Below are 17,040 nucleotides of genomic sequence, written 5' to 3'. Positions count from 1 at the left end.
AGCAGAACATTCCTTGCTGTAATTGAGAAAGCATACGACGGACTCCTATTTTTAATCTCGGTTCCATTTTTTCCAGGAATTTGAAATTTTAAAATCATAAATGGATCCTTTTTTTGCATCTTTACCCCCAATCCATTTCTTGATGGTTTCTAGAAACTAAAAAAAGCCACAGGCTGATGTTTGACCGTATTGAGCAAATGTTACCCATAGGCCCAGAAGTTGTTCCGCATACATGTACTTTTCTCAGCCCATAACACCACCTGTGGCTCACAAGGTGTTGAAATTGTGACTATGATGAAGTGGGGCCCAGAGAACAATATTGCTCAATGCAATATTTGCAACATTCCCACACGAAATCGCCTCCCATGTCAATGTCAAGCGTGGGAAGGACCTGTCAAAACTCAACACCATATTCCAGTCAGCGTCATGGTTTGGCTTTGACATCCGTCTTTGCTAAGAGGGGCCAAAATGGCGACAGAAGGGAGCTGTGATGCCACGCAAAGGATAATAACAAATAAATAACATACAGGAAGAGGACGATCGTTTCAAAGAATGCAGACACATAAGACCCTTCAGTCCAAGTGATGACTATTTTAAATCCCAACTTCAATGAACATGGTTTTATCAATTTCTTATTTGTTTCAATTTGTATTTGTTGTACCTCACCAATTTGTATTTATCATGTGTTACAATGGTGTGAGCTGCTCTTCTTCCCACTGGCGATAATTAGTTGTTTTAAATATTTACTCACTCTCTTGGGGGATGAAATCAAATGAGTCTGTGAACTGTGAAGGCATCACACTCTTCAAGATCTAAAGCACACAAGCCAGTGGGGGGAAACCCTTCACACAGACCAGACCAGGCAGCACCAACTGATGCTCGACTCACTGATCACCTGCCAGTCAGACCAGGCAGCACCAACTGACGGTCGACTCACTGATCACCTGCCAGTCATTCATTGACTCATTAAATATCCATTTATTCAGGTTCACTTCTTTTCTCACTCTTACAAAGAATACAATCTGATCTACAAAAATTCAGCACATGACAACTGGACATTTTGGTCAAAATAGATGAGATTGCTACAGGAATACCCATGTGGTGTGTCCGCCTGTTTTTTTTTTTAGCTGCTGCATCTCAAACCCCGCAACTTCGAACCCAAAGCCCTCTGACCCGCTCCGTCCCCTCTGAAGTCTCTCATTGGTGTGTCTTTGACCATGTGACCTGACCATGTGACCTTGCTCTCAACAAACGGTTTCTTTGCCAAATCGGGGGGCAATAACTTGCCAGCCGGGGTTATAAATCATCAATGCAAGCGGCCCAAATGGAGAAACTACAAAGAAAACCTTCTGTCAAACTCAAGACAAACCAACTACAGCAGAAAATAACTGATTTTTAGACGAAGGTGATGGAGACAAAATAATAAATCCCAAGAAGAAGAAAAAAAAAACATGGGAAAGTGCTAGTTATTTTCAGTTGAGTTTCGCGTTAGCAGATTTTTGCAAGTCACATCAACCGACCGTCAACAACCCGGGCCACTCCTCCGACCCCACCTCAGACCAGTCGTACTCAAGAGTCCCACTGAAGATAACGAGCGAGTGGGGAACGGTGCAGCCAAGTGTCTCGTCTTCTCTGGAGCTTCTGTCTGACCTGGACAACAGGGTCCACGGTCCTGGATGGAGGGAAAGATGGGCACCAGAGGAGAGTTCGGGTGGCTGAAGGGCTGTATGCTGTTTTTTCGGGGGAGGGGGGAAGGGGGCCAGCTCGACGCTCGCCATGAGGAAAGCATGACAAGAGCGCGGCGCCACCTCAGGCAACATAGTGGTACTGCACCTCAGGCAACATAGTGGTACTGGTTAGGAGTCTCCTTGTCACGCTCCATGTAGTCTCTGTCTATGAGCGACTCGATCCGCTTCTTTAGATCACCCGGCTGTGGAGAGAGAAGAGCAAATTAGATGTGTGTCTAAAGCCCCATTCGCACAGGACAAATGTGATGCTGTGTGTGTCTAAAGCCCCATTCGCACAGGACAAATGTGATGCTGTGTGTGTCTAAAGCCCCATTCGCACAGGACAAATAAGATGCTGTGTGTGTCTAAAGCCCCATTCGCACAGGACAAATAAGATGCTGTGTGTGTCTAAAGCCCCATTCGCACAGGACAAATGAGATGCTGTGTGTGTCTAAAGCCCCATTCGCACAGGACAAATAAGATGCTGTGTGTGTCTAAAGCCCCATTCGCACAGGACAAATAAGATGCTGTGTGTGTCTAAAGCCCCATTCGCACAGGACAAATAAGATGCTGTGTGTGTCTAAAGCCCCATTCGCACAGGACAAATAAGATGCTGTGTGTGTCTAAAGCCCCATTCGCACAGGACAAATGAGATGCTGTGTGTGTCTAAAGCCCCATTCGCACAGGACAAATAAGATGCTGTGTGTGTGTGTGTGTGTGTCAAAAGCCCCAGTCACACAGGACTAGTATTACCTGGGGACCTCATGTGATTTTGAAATTACCCCCCCATGTTTGTGTTTTGTGCTGAAGTAGGCGGTGCAGGTTTGCAGCATCTTGGCCTCCACCCTCCTCTCTCTGACACTGTGTGTGTGTGTGTGTGCGCGTGTTTCGAGCCGCTCTCGCCATAGTGTGCCAAAGTCTCGCCAATGAGGAAGTTAATTCATTTCCAACGTTTCTTAAACTGCGCGTGCGTGCGTCTCTTGTCTGTGCCGACGGGGAGCTGGGAGGAGTGGCCTAGGTGAAATCGCCCCACACACATCACGGTGCACATCCCGTGCTTACACACACATAGTCACGTTTAGAAGTGGCTGCACTGCTTAAAACATGTGTGTCCAACGGTGTGGCTAATCAACATGGTCAGGGCAGCACTCGGAAACATTATGGAATATCTTAAAAATGACAAGATAAAGTAATGTGAGAAGTGACAGAAGTACTCCAGGTGTAAAATACCTTGACAGGGAATTTGAGCTGGTTGTAGAGCTCCGACACCAGCAGGTTGTGACCGAGCGTCTTCCTCATCTTCATGATGCGCACCACAGCTGCATCGATCTGATACTGCCGGTCCTGGAATACACGCTCTGTGGTGCTCACCTGCTCCTCCACCTGGGGGGGGGGGGGGGGGGGGGGATGACGACACAAAGACACGATACAAAAGCAAAACCGGTTTCAGTCGTCAAAAGTGTATCACTCGGAAAATAATTTCAATTACAAAATTCCAGACTTTTCCACACATAATTTTTGGTCGACGTTCCGTTTGATAATTTTGCTCCTAAAAATTCGACCATATCATTCTACAGATAATATCAAAACATGTGAGATGATAGCGGTATATTGGACAGTAAATTATTTTTCCCCACAGTTTTACAAACTTTTTGTTGGGGAAATTTCTAGACTTTTCAAGACCTGGAAATTACCAAATTATTTTAGCATACATTTCCAGACTTGTGTAGAGACCTGTGTCTACCCAGGCCTAATCAAGCTACTTTTTATTTTTCTTTTTTATTAACTGGGGAAGATCACCCCACTCAATTCCCACAGGCCCATCTCCCTTCAATGTGAGCTAGCTTTTGCATAAGGAAAAACCTTGTGAAGCTCCAGTGTCTCCAGCAGTAAAAAAGCAAAACCCAGGCTGAAGAGATGGAGAGTGTGACGAACGGGCTGTCAGTCCCTGCTCCAGGATTCATACCGTTTCCTTCATCTGGATCTGGTTGATCTTGATGCGGAACAGTTTGTGTCTGAAGTCGTTGTTGAAATTGAAACGGTCTCCGTCCTCCACGTCTTTCCCCCGGGGGTTCTTATTGAGGACGCGCGCTTTCCCGCAGGCCAGGGACTGCAGCGTACGACTCAGCTCGCCCTCCTCTGTACGCCGCAAGGGGGAAAATGATAAATGTGCTGTACAGTCAACTGAGATACAGATACAACGTTCCCCCCAATATAAAATAGTATTACAGGCTTAAAGATTCAAAGAGACATGAACAGAGAAGTGTCTAACCTATGCCGGTGGCGGTGCGAATCTCCTCCACGCTGAATTCCTCTCCCTCGTTGAACATGAGCAGCACCAGTGTCTGGAACAGAGACACCTGCAGCTCCTTCTTTCCCTGCAGGATAAAATGATCCACGATTCAGGTGCTTTCACCAGACACACAGTTGTGAGGCACAAGAAATATGAACATGCCTCTCCCTCCCACAGTCCCCTCACAATAGACCCTTTTCACGGGGGCCAGTTTGTGTGAAAAAGGCAGAATAAACACAGGTGCAAGCAAAACACTAATGAGGGTTTCCAAATTCCAACCATGGAAGCTTGAAACCCTCATTAGTGTTTTGCTGGCACCTGTGTTTACCCTGCCTTTTAGACACACAATGGCCCCCGTGAGAAGGGTCTATGGCCAGTTAGGATGCATGCCCTCACCTCTTTGAACTCTGTCTTCAGCACGGCATGGCCCAGTGTGGGCTGCCACTGCAGCTTCCTCCCACTGTGCTTCCCCAGGTAGAAGAGCTTAAACACCTCCTGGAGCTTCACCATCTACCAAGAGAGGAAGAGAGAGGACATGTGTAGTGAGATTGTGTTCACTGTGTGTTATGGATCAGCTGGTCACCCTGCCTGCTCAGTTTAGAAATGGCCACCATTGAGATGAGACAGCTAATGGTTACGTTATTCGCTACACCACATTGTTGTCTACAAATAAAAAGTTAGTAGGCTAAGTCAATATACTAGAATATGAGCAGAAAATAGATATTTTCCTAAACCAATAGCTTATTGCTCATGTTCTACTTATTCTACAAAATTGAAATGTTAACACATTCACTGCCAGCCGTTTTTTTTTTTTACTGTAGGTAGCTTCTGCCAAGCCGTTTTTTGAGGATTCTGGCTCATTTTACAAGAGCCGAGGATAATTTTCTGCTTGGACTTTGTGAACACAAAGTTCACAAAAGTACTAATAGAATGTGTGCTTTCTCTGTCTAAAAGAGTTAGTTTGTAGAGTTAGTAGTTATGTAGATATTAGCCATGGAGTACAGCATGGTTTCAGCGTCTGAGACAGGAAGCTGAGATAATCGCAGTTTTGTGAAATTCAATCAAACAGGCAGAACAGTCACTTTAACCATTTATTTTTGGCATCAGTGAGAGATCAGACATCTGAACAATATAGTTCTGAACACCCTCTCCTTCAAACTCCTCCCTCCGTGGGCGTGTCTGGTGGCGTTTGTCACAAGCCAGTTTCTCCTGCCTGTCTGAGCAGTGAGCAGCCTCCCTCTCTGGCGGCCCCTCGTCGGCGAGTGTGGCGAGTGTGGACTGTGGATGGGGCTCAATCGTTTCTTGGATTTTCGGTTGAGAGCTTTGATGAAGCTTTGTGCGATTCTAGGCTTTATGCTGCCCACCCAGTCTATTTTTGGAACCCCCCACCGTTGTGCGCCCGTGTGCAGCAGCGTGAAAGCGTTTTCGCCTACAGTATGAGAATGAGGCTCGTTCGTTTCTGGGTTTTCGGAATGCGTGCGATTCTGGCCTTTCTGCGGGTGTTTCAAAGTGTGTTTCACCCATAATCTATTATGCAAATGTGCAATCCCCCACGCCAGCACCCAGGCACCGCTCTCCGCTCTCGGTGTGCTGCTGCTGGCGCGGCCGCTCTCGGGCGAGTCTGGTGACTGATGACTGTAAAATCGCCAAGCCATTTCCTTGAGAATGGCTTCCTCCCGCGGCTGTTTTTGGTTGGCTTTCTCTCTGTCGGGAGAGCACTGTCGCCACTTAGTTGGTCGGTAAAATAGATTATACACATTCAATACTTCCAATATTTTTATGAGACGTGGGGGGAATTGATCCACGTAGCACCGTCAAAAAAAAAAATTTTTTTTTTTTGACGTCTCAACTCGTCATTGGCAGTGAACCGCTGGATTGTGTTTGACGAGTCAACTCGCCATTGGCAGTGAACGTGTTAAGTGGAACTAAACAGATTTTAAATGTTGGGATTGCACAGATGCCAGTAAAAAAATAAAAAATAATTTATTTTTATTTCCTTGCTTTCAATAGCTATAAAAGCTGCTATTTTTGCCATTCTGCTGTATTTGGGTCTGGTGTTTTTTGGTTCATGTGCTATGTGCCTTCATGTTTTCAATGGTAGTATTTGACTGTGAAGCACTTTGTAACCTTGGATTTAAAAGGTGCTGTATAAATCATGTAAAGTGCTGGTGGTTTTTCCTCAGTGTATTTTGTCAGTAGGGTCAAAGGCTAGTACTGTATATACTGAAAAGTGCACACAAACACATAAACTAGCACTTACTTCTGGAGGTAAGTGAACCTCCATCGGTGTGTATGAAGGCCAGTAGCCCATAGTGAGGATGTTCACCGTCAGCTCTATGTTGCTGGGCTCACTCTGGTTCTGTGTGTACTGGGGAGAAACAACATACTGGGTGATCTCAAACTCACAGGCTTCGCTGCTCAGTTCAGCGAGTCAGAATACCATTAGAACTTGTACAATTATGCACGAAAAATGCGCTACGATGCCACAGTACAATGTTTGTATATACTGTGAACATGGCGTCAATATTTCCAAAATCAAGCTGCTTGTGTGTACAGTATTTATGTTTGTATATGTGCAGAAACTGATGGTACCTGTTTGAACTGGATCATAATGTCTTTGGACAGTTCCATGTCCTTGAACATCCCCTCTAGCTTACTGGTAAACGCTGCTCCGCATTCTGAAGGAAGTCAAAACCACATCAATAACACAACTCACTTGTTCTCACGCCCCCCTATGCACCCATAATAACGGTCTATGTCAGTTTTCGTTAATCATTCAGGCTCCAACTGTTATACTGTTTTGGGGCAGGAACATCTAGAGAAAGCTCTTGAGATGAGACGGTCTATGTGCAATTTGATTGACATTTTGTGTTGATTGTATAAATATTAATCACAAAAAAAAAAAAAAAAGAAAAAAGTAGTAGATAGTCACCATGCTTGAGCTTGGAAAGCATGGACTTCTCAGCGTCAACAGAAGCGCTCTTGCCAACCAGCAGGCGCTTGGCCAAGTCCTTCTTATAAAATGCCTCAAAGACATCCTTGCCTAGGAGAGGAAGAGAAGTCAAAAACTTTATTTAAAATGTAACAAGCTACAAATTGATAAGTAACACTTATGTAATACAGTAATAAAGCAAACATGCTCACATACGCATTCACAGCACATTTGACCGTTTTCACAGCAGCCATTTTGTGTCTAAAAGGCAGGACGTAACACAGGTGCAAGCAAAACATGAATGAGGGTTTGCAACTTCCAATCCATTGAGGCGTTCCAGTGCCGGGGCACCTCGTTAATGTTTTGGTTGCACCTGTGTTACTCCCTGTCTTTTAGACACAAAATGGTGGCTGTGAAAAAGGAATTTTGTGCACGCGGAGCATCGCAGACGCTAAAATGTAACTGACCGTGTATGAAGCGGAAGATGATCATGATCTTGTCCAAGATTCTCTCCAGCTCTTCCTCTGTGGCCTCCTTGTTTCCTGCCCTTAGCTTAGAGTCCACATATTTAGCTGGACAGAGAGAAACAACCAAGGAAGCGGTTATCACACGTCGTAACTAATACAAGCCACGTCAAAGAGTACAGTGTAAAAGTGTAAAAGGATTTTAAGGTTATTGAGTGTTTAAAGTTTGTAGGTCAACATAAGCGTTGATATGTTAGTAGTGGGGGGGGGGGGGGGGGGGGGGGTCTTATTATCTGAGCCACAACTGCCCACATTTGACCATTTTTTTCTCCTGACCTACCGATGAGTTCAGCAGGTTTGTTGGGCCTCTTGTTGATGAAGGTCTCAAAGGCCTCCTTCATAGCGTTGATGAAACTCTCGTTACGCCCGAAGCAGCCCTGTGCCACATTGTCCATCTTATCCTTAAAGTCCAGCAGGTCTTGCACCATGTCCTTGTCTTTCTCTGGTGTGCCTACGATCTCTCCTCCAAAAGACTGAGACCAGAAAAAAAAAAAAAAAAAACGTTTCATGATCGTGTTGTACGTGTGCATTTTCGGACACATAAAAGGACATGGTAAACAAATGCCGTGGCTTTGTATGTACCTGTATACACGAGGATAATACTATCCTGTATTTATGTGTTTGTGTATACCTTGATGTAATCCCTCCAGAACTGCAGCAGCGTGGGGAGTCCTCCCTTCACCTTACTGAACAGCTGGTAAAGGAGGGTGAGCTCAGTCACACGATTCTCATCCATTAGGATGCCCAGTCCTGACACAAAAACATTCAAAAATTTGAGTCTGTGTGTGTCTGTACCCCAAAAACAAACAAATCAATTCACTCATAAGACACAATTTTATTTTTCATAACTGAATCAAAACTACAAATCCTAAAATGAATGCATGGATTGGACACTTTACAGCAGTAAAACAAGGGATGGAAAAAATGTGTTTTGCTTTAGTCACAGACTTGGCTCTAAATTTGATGACAAGCGTTTCACAGCTGCTCCTGCTCGAAAACGATATCTGGGCTCGATTCAGATTTCAAAGAGGAAACAAAACAGGGCAAGGGGGAATCTAAAAGCAATTCTGTCGGCAAACAATATCTGTCCGAGCAAAATAAACTCAGCTGATGAGACACATCTAGAATATTCAAAAGGCCCTAAACTGTAGATCCAACCATAAAGTGATTTCTTTTCTTTCACATTTGACTCTCTAAAGCAGTCTGCCTCAATGCACTTATTTAAAAAAATTTTTTATATTGCTTTACTGATGAGAGGAAATAAAAACAATGAGATAATCTGTTAACAAAAGTGTGAAAAATGAAATAAATTAGATTTTTGTGATTTTGTTGTTGTTAATAAATAACTGCACTGAATACCCAGGTATTTGAACTCAAATTAAAAAAATTTTGGGGGGGGTTCAGCTCGACTTTAAATTCAATAGAGAAATTCCTGACGTATAACGTCATGTGGGCGTGTCTTCAGGCATTGATCGGACTATGCTCTGTAGCATGTAAACGGGAATATGAAGGGAATATGTGTCAATTCCCAGCCTTCCAAATCACAAAAGTATTCGTATTCATGCATCCATCTCTCTATTACGCACATGGTCTGTACACCCACCCACACTCATTGGAAGTTTTTTTTAGAGGCCTTACCCTTTTGTAGTATTGCTGTCATGTGTTCTCCTAAAAGCTGTTTCTCAACGCAGGTAATAAGAGGTTTCCTGTTCAATAACGAAAGGCAAATGAGAAAGCAGTTAAAGTGACCATCCAAAAAGCTTGTATGCATAGATTTTCAATCTGTCATTTCATCTTGTATCCTCTCTCTGACCGCTTTCCAGGTATACCCCTTTGACAGAGAGGTCCGAACGGTTATTCCCAGGTAGATGTTCTGTCTGAAAGGATAAACCGGGTTGGCCGACTCGGCCACCCACCTCGAGAGGTGGGTCGGACTCGGTGGCTCCACCCGGGTCGCTATTTGTTCTGCTAAATGCTGTTAATTGTTATGCATCTCTCCCGAGTTGGGACCCGGGTTCTGTCTGAAATGTCATGACCAGGGATCGACCTGTGTTGACTGAAGGATTGAACATGGGTCAAGTAACCCTGGTCCGACACGGGTCGTTGGTTTAGGGGTGTAATATGCCCGTAGCCTCACTGACGAAACAGAGCACATTTCCCAGTGCTACGAAGTTTTGTTTTTCCAAACAGCTGATATGGCTGGCTTTGAGACAGGGGGTTCGAAACGATCTAAATAAAGACGTTAAATTAACTCTGATGGTGAGGACTTATGCCAACGCCAGCATAGTGTTGATTTGGACACTTTCAGAGTTAAATTAACATTGACCATCTGGCTGTGAAGAGAGTTCTCAAAGGCATTCTGAAAGATGAAAAAAAATCAGAGAGTCAAGAAGATTTTTACTGCGTGCTCTGGTCGAGGTAGCTCATGACACGATCGTTCTCCTCCTCCAACCGACGGGACACGTGATGCAGGTACTCCGGTACCTGGATGAATACACACATATATACACACAAGGAATTAAGCAACCTATCCTTGGGATGTGTAGAACCGAGGAACTGGTGGAAAAACTGCGACCATAGAATGAGGCTATAGGCCCATAAACAACGGTTCTCTCACTCACATCTCTCTCCTGCATCAGCATCTGTCCCTCTGCTGCATACAGACGATTGGTCTCGGTCAAAAATCTCTCCTCAAACGACTCTTTATAAACCTAGAAAAGAGTGAGAAATGCAGGAAGTAAAAAAAAAACAATGGCGTACATTCAGCCCCATCTAATAAGCAGTTTTGTTGGGACACACACTCTAGTTACCTGCAGGTCTGACAGCATGCTCCGTAAGCTCCTGATCAGACTTACCTGCAGGTCTGACAGCATGCCCAGTAAGCTCCTGATCAGATTTACCTGCAGGTCTGACAGCATGCCCAGTAAGCTCCTGATCAGACTTACCTGCAGGTCTGACAGCATGCCCAGTAAGCTCCTGATCAGACTTACCTGCAGGTCTGACAGCATGCCCAGTAAGCTCCTGATCAGACCTACCTGCAGGTCTGACAGCATGCCCAGTAAGCTCCTGATCAGACTTACCTGCAGGTCTGACAGCATGCCCAGTAAGCTCCTGATCAGACTGCGGTCCACCGTCTCGCCGTTGCGCTCGAGTTCGATCTGCTCCAGGATGCCATCCACCGTGCGCTTCTGAACCCCGCTGTCGCTCACGATGTGCGTACGAAACAGTTCCAACCCCGTGTCCCTGCAACACACGGAGAACTTTAGCCTGCAGTTGAACGGACCAACTGGGCCGTCAAGAGCATCTAACCACACAGATTAGACGGAATTAAGTGGTATTTTACCAGATGGAGGGGAGTAGGGAGTTCTGAAGCACATAGGTACGATCCAGGAAAAGAAAGATACTCCGGATCATAATCTACACAGGAGAAAAAACACTTGACACACTTAGTCGTTGCCATGAGGCAGAACAAAACAAAACGTAAACAAAGCACCGCTTTGAATAATGTATACCTGACAAACATCAAACCTTACAGTTAGGGCTGCAACTAGCGATTATTTTCATAATCGATTTATCTGTCGATTATTTTCTCCATTAATCGATTTGTTGTTTGGTCTATAAAATGTCAGAAAATGGCGGCAAATGGCGATCAGTGTTTTCCCAAAGTCCAAGATGACGCCCTCAAATGTCTTGTTTTGTCCACAACTCAAAGATAATATCAGTTTACTGTCGTACAGGAGTAAAGAAACCAGAAAGTATTCACATTTAAGAAGCTGGAATCAGAGCATTTAGACCTTCGACTAATTGATATAATCGTTGCGGCTCTACTTACAGTTTGTCTGCAGTGATCCTGCCAGCACCGGTTCATCCGCTTCAGGAAGGAGAGGCTGTCCAAGGACTCTGTGAGTTCAGCGTTAAGGACAACTTCTCCAGTCTCTTGACTCAAACCAAAGCTTAGAATGACCAGCGCACTGACCGCACTGCTGTGGCTGGGCAGGCAGCCCATCTAAACACGTTGGTCACACATGACAGTAAAGTGCACTTAACCAGTAACTCACTGTTAGTTGGTTAGAGATGTGCATATCAATGACTGGTCTATATGGCAACATTCCATGGTTAGCAGTGCTAGCTTAGCACATTCTACACATGTTGTTAATGAAGGCTAGTAAGGTTATTATTAAGCAGGCAGTGGCATATACAACTCAAGCCATACAAACCTACCAGCACAGCTAGGGGTGCACCGATCACCGATTGCCTATGGGAAATATCTGCCCAACCGATCATCGACTGATCACCAATTACCGATCACCGATATATAAACTCCTCAAAGAAAGTTTGGAAACGTTATTTTAGGTCGATTATTTCTCCCCTTTAATAATACCAATTGGCATTGTATTTTATATCGTTGGAAAGCCTGATTAGTGATAGTTAGTGATTTATTTTTTTAATATAAAAAAATATCGGCAATCAGCCGAAATATCGGCAATCCGCCGATCACATATTTGAGGTCAAAATCGGCCGATACAGATTGCTTGCCGATCGATCGGTGCACCCCTAAGCACAGCTGTTGCTCTTGTTAAGTCTCTGCCTTTTTTTCTCTATTGTAAAGTTCCGTTTTAGGGGACATGTCAAACTATGCATCTGCCATCATGCATAGTTTAAGTAACAACTCAAATTTAAAAACAGGGAACAAATGATAAGTTAGCTATCGAGGCCATTTTGCTCCCTTGGTTTATATTGCCCCCTTGTGAGCAAAGGCTGCAACATCAGCTGATCAATATTGAATTTTGCAACCAGCAGAAACTAGAATTCCCCTAACCAGAGTGTGTGTGCTTGTGGAGACAGATGTGTCATGAGGTCAGACCTACTGTCATGCAAAGGTGTTGCGTTTCAAAATGTGAAAAACATGTAAATCGCTTCAATCTGTCCACACTTAACATTTCAACGGATTTCCGACTTGCCTGACATAGACACACACAAAAATGGATATTCTCTGAACTGGAGGATCTGAGCCTGCACGTGGTCTTCACAGACCTGCCGCAGCTGCTTGTACAGCGTGGGGGAGACTTTATACGAACACAGGTTCTCCACCGCCTAGGAGTGTTTCAGAAAGACAACAACACAAGAGAAGAGAAACAGATGGTTACTTAGAAATGTAAAATACAAAGAGCAGACGGAGCACGTAAGAGAAGATGACTTCTGGATGTCAATACATTCATCAAAACGTGCATCTTGGTGTTCTGCTGCTTAGCTTTTTCTTTTACCGAAGAGCTTATGAATATGAGTGAAAGTTTACTACTCCTGGGGATTTAGTCCCAACTTCTTCCTATTCATGTATATACTGTGGGTGTAGATGGCTCCTCCAGGGGCTTGAACGAATCATCTCTTGGGCAAGGATGAGTTTCAAGCCTGCTAAGTCCAGGTCACTGGTCCTCAAGAAAGGCAGAGTGGCCGATCGGTTCCGCTTTGCCATAGGAGGGACACCAATTCCAACGGTGACGGAAAAACCTGTCAAGAGCCTGGGTAAGATATTTAACAGTTCCTTGAGGGATTCAGATGCACTCCAACAAACCAAGAGCGACTTGACATCCTGGCTCACAGCAATAGACAAGTCGGGGCTCCCAGGAAAATTCAAAGCCTGGATGTACCAACATGGAGTCCTGCCGAGGCTTCTCTGGCCCCTGCTTGTCTACGAGGTGCCTATGACAACTGTGGAGATGCTGGAAAGAACCATCAGTCAATCTCTCCGGAGGTGGCTTGGGCTTCCGCGGTCCCTTAGCAGCATTGCCTTCTATGGGCATTCCAACAAGCTGCAGCTTCCCATCAGCGGCTTGTCAGAGGAATTCAAGGTTACACGTGCCAGGGAAGTTATGATGTACCGCGACTCCTCTGACGCCAAAGTCGCTGGAGCGGGAATCCTTGTAAAAACTGGAAGGAAGTGGAAGGCACAGGAAGCAGTCGATAGAGCAGAGGCACGGCTACAGCACAGCATCTTGGTCGGCAATGTGGCAGTGGGACGGGCAGGACTAGGCAGTTTTCCCAAACCCCGCTACGACAAAGCCAAAGGAAGGGAGAAACGTCACATGGTGCAGGATGAGATACGAGCGGAGGTGGAGGAAGACCGCCGGACCAAGATGGTCGGCATGTACCAGCAAGGCGCCTGGACAAGGTGGGAGCACGCTGAACAGCGTAAAATCACCTGGCCAGAGCTCTGGAGATTCGAACCCCAGCACATAAAGTTCCTCATCCAATCTGTGTACGACGTTCTCCCAAGTCCAACCAACCTGCACCGCTGGGGCTGAGCAGACACTCCGGCATGCCAACTGTGCCAGAAGAGAGGCACCATGGAACACATCCTCAGTTGCTGTTCGAGGGCATTGGGGGATGGGCGGTACCGCTGGCGTCATGACCAGGTCCTCAGGGCTCTGGCAGACACAGTCAGCACAGCCATCAACAACAGCAAGTACCAGCGCACCCCCAAGCAATCCATCGCCTTCGTCAGAGCTGGGGAGAAGGCACAACAGCAGCCAAGTTCCTCCGGAGGGCTTCTCACCACGGCACGGGATTGGAAGCTCCAAGTCGACCTGGGAAGGCAGCTTAAGTTCCCGGAACACATCTTTGCCACTTCACTCCGCCCAGACATGGTGTTAACATCAGAGTCAACGAAGCAAGTGGTCCTAGTGGAGCTTACTGTCCCTTGGGAAGACCGGATCGATGAGGCCAATGAGCGTAAGAGGGCCAAATACGCTGAGCTTGTGACGGAGTGCAGGAACAAAGGCTGGAAAGCCCGCGGCGAACCAGTCGAAGTAGGGTGCCGGGGTTTCGCTGGCCAGTCATTATACCGAACCCTCAAACTCCTTGGAGTAAAAGGTCAGCTGTGCAAAAGAGCCATCAAAAACATCTCAGAGGCTGCGGAAAAAGCTTCAAGATGGCTGTGGATCCGAAGGGGGGATCCGTGGAGTAGTGGGCCACTTGGACACAAGTCTGGGGCTGATCACCCCTGACTAGGGTCGCCCGGGCGAGGGTGTCTGATGATCAAAGACCCGAAACACCCTATGACCCCGGGTCCATCACTGATGATGTGTCCAAGTAGCACCAAGAGGTGTATTCTAGAACTACTGTAGGGGTGTCGCGGTACATGTATTCGTCCCGTGAATTCACGGTATGGGCGTCACGGTTCGGTGCGTGAAGCGACACGACGAATATGTCAAATCAATAAGGTGGTGGCAAAGCACAAGGTATTAGGCTACTCCACATGCACTCCGTTTACAAACTTGTGTACAATAAAGATTTAAAGTGGGGGGAAATACCTTTGCCCTGTCAAACAGCTGGAATACAGACATCTGAGAGGGAGGCGCACCCCACACTTTGAAAATCGCTGCTCTATAGTAAAACCTTTTTGTTTGGATTGCCTAGATCTTATTAAAACAGAATTCAGAAAAATTCAAAGGGGGAAAAAATTAATTTGGGATTTGTTGCTTTTTCTCTCCGTTGTACCGTATTCGTACCGAACCGTGACTTTTGTGTACCGTGACAACCCTAATATATTGTGGACTGTACTTGCAATTTTGTCTTTTAGACATTTTCTTTTTATCTTCTGAATATTGATATATATGACTGCTATGCTGCATACTTAGACTAAAACAAATTCCTCATAATGTAGAAAGTCCTCCGATCAGATCGGAGGGAAACAACATGATTATCAGGCACTCGACCCACCGATGCGACCCGTTTCATTTTTTTGCCGTTTAACTGATAGTATATTAATCGGTTAATGTTGAAACACACATTCAGAATTTTTTTAGATCATACGCAAATATAGAAATACAGGAGAGCAAACCTGATAGAGCTCTTCCAGATTGTACTTGATGGAGGTGCTGTTCTGGATGGCACCCACTGCATCTCGCAGCTTCAGCCATGTGTCCTCGGTGTAGTTCTCAGCTAGTTTTGGCCTGTCTGTCAGTCACACAAGCCCAACCAATAACCATTAACTTATAGGTCCTGCAAGTTGAGATCTTCTGAACAAGCTGAAAGGGAATGCTGTAATGAAACATTAGCATTTGATGGAGGTATTGAAAATATATTAAATCAATCAAGAGAAAGTTGGGCATGATCAGTTTTGAAGTATGAGGATCTATGCGATGTCTATTTAAATATATGTGCACAAGCTTACAAATAAGCCCACGACAAATTCCTCCCCATACGTCTGGAACTAGCCAGCCTGTATTTAATACAAAATAATTACACCAGCACTGCAACAGTTGCCTTGTGAGACTGCATATGACATGAGATGAGTGCCATTGGGACAGGCGTACGCTGAAAGAAGAGAACCACTAAAAACAGTCTTCTCCTTCAGCCTAAATACACCAAGCAATATGAATGTATTAATGAAATGTTGAAGAGATATAGGCATATGAGTAAAGAAAATAAGCCCATATAAAATATGACATGTGATGTGCTGTATAGTTAGCGAAATTGTACTTAGCATCTGACGTGATAAAATAAGTTGGCAAGCCAATATTACATGATGTAACGACCAAGCTTGGAGAAAACTGGTCAGTATAGTTGACGTTAACTTACCTTTGAAATTTTTGATCACTAATTTCTTTGAAGCGCCAGTTTTGCTGGAGGCCACAGCAGAGGTCCTCGCCATCCCGTTGGTGTTGTGCTCCGTTAAAGCAGAAAAGTTGGCTCTCTTGTCCTGTCGTATATCTTCTGCCATCATCTCAGATTAGCGTTGTAACTAAATATTACCTATATATCCGACGCCGCGGTTGCTTTGGGTTAACGGGATCTGGCTGAAGAAGTGTTTTGCTAGCTCACTAGATTGTTCAGTCGCCTGATAACGTGTCAGCAACAGCGTCACTTTGTTGAAACCGCTGTCTTTTGGTTGTTACAACGTTACAAATGGACTAGCCTTAGTTAAAAGACATTCACAAGCGCAACCTCGAACTAATTAACCAAATAACATAGCTAGCTAGCTAAGTAGCGAACGTTAAACAGATAGCGTTACACCTAGCTAACGATGTTACATATTACGGTAACGTTAGCTGACTTCAGCTACCATTTATCTTCTTCTCTAGTAGCGCACTTAAAGCCAGAGCTTCATGACTCATTTCCACTCCAGACTGCCGACAAATATTAACGTTTTCAATATTATAGTTCTACTATGGCGTTAGGCAAATGGCAAAATAAAAACAACATATCGAACAGACCCACATCACCAGTGGCTTTAGCCACATTGCTAAGCTAGCATAACAAAATGGCTTTTCTCTGGACAGTTGAGTTGAACAGGTGCATTATGGGTAGAACAGCGTTTGAGTTGTGTTCAGCGATCATTTGAACATCCTGTCTTTAGATAAACAAACCCGTAATTGCACGATGTACTCAATTAATTTCACAGATAAGAAAAGTCTTGCCATTGATGATGTGTGCGCACTTAATTTATGTTTTCACAAATCATTTTTTAACGTGCTTATAGATCATCGTAACGTCACTTCTATATTAGTTAACCTTCCTGGCTATATTGGACACTCTTGAACATGCCCCTGCTGATGTTGGGGA

General features: G+C 45.0%; 1 protein-coding gene across 1 annotated transcript; it reads right to left on the bottom strand.

Moving 5' to 3' along the window:
- Positions 1-351: 351 nt before the first annotated feature.
- Positions 352-16,701, bottom strand: cul4a (cullin 4A). Its single transcript, XM_083662477.1, has 20 exons — positions 16,057-16,701; positions 15,317-15,432; positions 12,467-12,570; positions 11,309-11,378; positions 10,820-10,893; positions 10,557-10,719; positions 10,098-10,187; positions 9,878-9,960; positions 9,115-9,182; positions 8,108-8,226; positions 7,757-7,949; positions 7,420-7,524; positions 6,953-7,063; positions 6,613-6,698; positions 6,281-6,388; positions 4,417-4,530; positions 4,000-4,105; positions 3,694-3,866; positions 2,958-3,110; positions 352-1,930 (listed from the first exon to the last, which is right to left on the bottom strand). The coding sequence occupies exons 1-20, from the start codon at positions 16,199-16,201 to the stop codon at positions 1,835-1,837; spliced, it is 2,277 nt and encodes a 758-aa protein (XP_083518603.1). The 5' UTR covers positions 16,202-16,701; the 3' UTR covers positions 352-1,834.
- Positions 16,702-17,040: the final 339 nt, after the last annotated feature.

This window comes from Poromitra crassiceps (genome assembly GCF_964638095.1).
Source record: "Poromitra crassiceps genome assembly, chromosome: 28".
NCBI classification, from domain to species: Eukaryota; Metazoa; Chordata; class Actinopteri; order Beryciformes; family Melamphaidae; genus Poromitra; species Poromitra crassiceps.
The sequence above is the reverse complement of the archived record's forward strand: the minus strand, read 5'-3'. Positions and strand labels throughout refer to the sequence as shown.

What these genes read in the sequence shown, in the direction of transcription:
- cul4a (XM_083662477.1), bottom strand. Translation starts at nt 16,201, where the DNA reads ATGATGGCAGAAGATATACGACAGGACAAGAGAGCCAACTTTTCTGCT. An exon ending in CAGATCCTCCAGTTCAGAGA is followed by an intron (nt 11,379 to 12,466) that starts ATATCCATTTTT and finishes CGCTGAACTCAC; the next exon opens with AGAGTCCTTGGACAGCCTCT. An exon ending in AGCTCAAATTCCCTGTCAAG is followed by an intron (nt 1,931 to 2,957) that starts GTATTTTACACC and finishes CTCTCTCCACAG; the next exon opens with CCGGGTGATCTAAAGAAGCG.